Raw genomic sequence first — 4,132 nt, 5'->3', positions numbered from 1 at the left:
ACGCAAACAACCTATTTGGATTATTGATTATTGACTAGAGTAAGTAAAACTATGTATGCAAACCTCATATTCACCGAAGAATCTTTTCTGACAACAATAAAGAGATGGATAGAATAATGCAATGCAGATAAGTGGTAAATGTAAGGAAACTACACTAATCTTTCAGTGAAGGTTCCAAATTATTATATGCACTTTTTTATAGCAGAAAAAGAAATTAAAACGGAAGGTAGCTGTGGGATCATGGTGGCCCCTCCATTTTGCATATTTAGTAATGGTTGCTGAAAAGTACAAGAAGCAGGGGGAGAGAGAAGTGGTTGTTTCGTCAGTTTGTGCCGTGAAGCCTAAGTTTATAAATTGACCAGACACACCTGGCTGGTTCGTGACTTGGCTATGCAAAGCCAACTAGTGAAATCCCTTGTGATTTTTACCCCCGTAACTTTTTTCATTCTATAAAAGCCCCTTATACCGAAGAATAACAAGCCAAGTACCATAATCACCTTCTCTTCTCTTCTCTGCTTTTGCACTCCTCCTCCACACCCCTCCCTCTATTTCCCTTATTCTGCTTCCTATTTTCCTTTTGCATTTCCAACTTCTCTATCCACAAGTTTCTGGCTATTAAGCTATCAAAAGGGTTTGAACTTTGGAGGACATGATGACCAACTAAAATGTGGTGATTCATGAGGTTATTAACACGTTGATTGCCGTTACAGCGTCCATTTCAAACTCAACCGTCTTACCAAGTGCAACCGTGCCACAATCCATGGCTGTGCTTAGCGGGTTTTGGGGCCTGCCCCATAAGAATCTTGTGAAAAGGTTGGAAGGAGCTAAAGTTGGTGCTTGGATTGATTCAATGAGAGCCTCTTCCCCAACTCGTGGCAAATCAGAAAGCCAAGAAAAAAGATCTTGGATTGTAAGCACAAGATATGATGATATGAACATGTGGTTTATGATTATAAGTGGTTGTGCTGCTCACCTGACTCTGCTTCTATTTCGCAACTGTTTGCAGCTTTATCACCCTTCAGCTCTGAATACCTTTGAGCAAATAACATATAATTCCAAAGGCAAACAGATTGTAGTTTTTCTTGACTACGATGGAACTCTCTCCCCTATAGTCACAGATCCGGATAAAGCTTTCATGAGCAGAAAGGTTTTTCTTTTGTTCCCTCTTGTCTCATTCATATTCGGGTACATACACTAGACCTTATGTGGGTGATTAATTCGCGTCTTAGTTTTTTCATATTAGATGAGAGCGACGCTTAAGGGAATCGCAAGACATTTTCCCACAGCAATCGTGACCGGGAGGTGCAGGGACAAGGTACATTTTCTTTAAAGCAAAATAAATATAAAAATGACTTATAAGTTATAATTGATTATTTATTAATTATAATCATAATTAATATGGTTCTTTCTTTCTGATTTTTTGGTCAGGTCTATAACTTTGTAAAACTGGGAGAACTTTACTATGCCGGGAGCCATGGCATGGACATCAAGGGGCCAACAAAAAGCCGAAGTGGAAAGCAAGTGAGAGAGAGTTTCTGAAACTTATAAGTGTGTTGAAGATTCTATCTTTCTGCTTATCTGCTTAACGTTGAAATTTGTTTCTTTGTTAGGGTAACAATAAAGGTGTACTGTTCCAACCCGCGAGTCAATTCCTGCCCATGATCGATGAGGTTTGGTTTTAGTTTGAAATGCAATCCTGTATTTGCCCCTAATTGACGTGTAAGATAGTAACTGATAAAAAATAAATTTCAGGTGTACAAGATCTTGTTAGAAAGAACAAAGTCTGTCCCAGGGGCTAAGGTCGAGAACAATAAGTTTTGCTTGTCCGTTCACTTTCGTTGTGTTGACGAAAAGGTACCGGTCAACTTACTATGCAATTGTGAATCAATAGAATTACCAAACCCACACGCACACGCCAAAAGACATTTGGGTAACCTCATTTTATCTAACCATTTTTACCCCCCTCTTCTTTTTCTTTTTCTTTAGAGTTGGGCATCCTTGGCGGACAAAGTTAGATTGGTGCTCAATGACTACCCACACCTTAAGCTAACCCAAGGAAGAAAAGTGCTAGAGATTCGTCCAACCATCAAATGGGACAAGGGCAAGGCTCTTGAATTTTTGTTAGAATCATTAGGTCAGTGTATATATATACATACATATATTACTTCATGCATACCTCACCTCACATGTTTGTTCTGACTCAATATAATATGGTTTGCGTATTTGTAGGATACGAGAATTCGAATGATGTATTTCCAATCTATATTGGAGATGATCGAACTGATGAGGATGCTTTTAAGGTAATAAATGTTGTCAACTGGTTTTTTAGTTAGTTATAGTTAAAAGCATATTTCATTTTTCGCCTGCATGTGTTTGTTAACTGATCAACTTGTTAACATTATGCGTATAATATTCTTATCAGGTTTTGCGTAGTAGGGGTCAAGGAATTGGGATACTTGTTTCTAGAGTTGCAAAAGAAACAGATGCTTCCTATACCTTGCAAGATCCATCAGAGGCAAGTCCTATATATATATATATATATATATATATATATATATATATATATATATATATATATATATATATATATATATATATATATATATATATTCCATCTATACCACAATTTATTATAGTATATAATTCGCGCATAATGGTGAATCTGAAAAATATATAACATTATCTTTATGGCGACATATACAGGTTGAGCAATTCTTGGGGCGATTGGTGGAATGGAAAAGATCGAGTAGTGTGAAGTGTATAGAGTTGTAGATTGTGGATGATGAGTTAAAGAATTGACACCACTTTAGAAGGCTTAGAAGGGTGAAGGGGTGGATGGAATTGTATGACTTTATTGTTGAAAATGGAAATAGGATTATTCTATTTTCTAAAATTATGAATTTTTGAGGACAAAGTCCGAACAAAAAGATCGCATTGCATGCGCATGCGGATATTGAAAGGCAGATGTTTTATGCCGCAGTTGCAACTGTTGCTATGAAATGAATTGTACTTATCGTATATGTGGCCAATATATACTGAAAAAAGATGACTGCAATCTCCAACACCAAAAGCTGATTTAGACATTCCCAAATACAAAATTAGTTGGTTTAGAAATTTTAATGTGGTAATAATGCTTGCATACCAAAAGTGTTCCACCAATGCTTTATAAGCCTATGTGAATATGCAACCATAACATTACCCTATTTATTTCTTTAATAAAGTACCTTTCCCACATTAAAGACACATATACGTATTTTTGTAAATCTTAAATTTTATTTACAATTTATTTTCCATCTTGTCACTTCTCCCATTATTTTGAATTTTGTAAATAATAAAAAATTAAATGAAAAAAAAAGAATCTTATTAACAATTATTAATCATTTCTTTATACTAAATTTAATTATCAACTAAATCACTAAATACTTGGTACATTTGCAGACAAAAGACAAATCAATCCAATTAAAAGAGACCGCATATTAAGTTCATCTTGTAATTGTATATGCAATATAGGAGGTTTTGACCATGATGGAGTTATTTTTTTATTTTTTTTTACCAAAATGGGGTCTGTTTAAAAAAAATACAAATTTAGGCAAGTTGTGCCAATTTGGCACGACTTCATATGAACAAATCGTCTCAATTTGACACGACTTTGTCATGTCATAATGAAGTCCTGTCAAATTGACGCGACTTCTGTCCTGTCATACTGAAGTCGTGCCAACTTGGCACGACTTATGCCACGTCATAAGTTTTTTTAAAATTTTATTATTTATATATTGGGTAGTAAGTTATGTAATGTTAAAAATTAATTTGATACATAATTTTTTAAGAGTGTTAGTTTTAAGGAACAAAATTTAGATAATCGTGTATCACAATCATTCATTTTGTTTTCTGAAGTAATAATTTTTTTTATCACAATTCAAATAATACATTTTTTAAATCAGTTTATTTTTTTTAATGTCATTTATATTAAAATATAAAAAAGTATAAGTACTGTAATTATTTTGAAATAATTAAATAATTTAAAAATAATTATATAAATTTTAAATAAGTCAAATAATATAAATAATTTGTAATTATTTTGAAATAATTAAATAATTTAAAAATAATTATATATCCACTTTTTTTTCCTTAA

At 33.4% G+C, this 4,132-nt stretch overlaps 1 protein-coding gene across 1 annotated transcript; it reads left to right on the top strand.

Annotated features, from left to right (window-relative positions):
- The first annotated feature begins 374 nt into the window (after positions 1 to 374).
- LOC137821970 (probable trehalose-phosphate phosphatase J) lies at positions 375 to 3,070 on the top strand. The gene is made up of 10 exons (XM_068626795.1): positions 375 to 910; positions 1,007 to 1,147; positions 1,244 to 1,315; positions 1,429 to 1,521; positions 1,611 to 1,670; positions 1,753 to 1,854; positions 1,987 to 2,134; positions 2,230 to 2,300; positions 2,423 to 2,515; positions 2,704 to 3,070. The coding sequence occupies exons 1-10, from the start codon at positions 761 to 763 to the stop codon at positions 2,770 to 2,772; spliced, it is 999 nt and encodes a 332-aa protein (XP_068482896.1). The 5' UTR covers positions 375 to 760; the 3' UTR covers positions 2,773 to 3,070.
- The last annotated feature ends 1,062 nt before the right edge of the window (positions 3,071 to 4,132 follow it).

The sequence above is a fragment of the Phaseolus vulgaris genome, chromosome 9 (genome assembly GCF_000499845.2).
Source record: "Phaseolus vulgaris cultivar G19833 chromosome 9, P. vulgaris v2.0, whole genome shotgun sequence".
Taxonomy (NCBI): Eukaryota; Viridiplantae; Streptophyta; class Magnoliopsida; order Fabales; family Fabaceae; genus Phaseolus; species Phaseolus vulgaris.
This window is presented reverse-complemented; position numbering and strand designations above follow the sequence as displayed.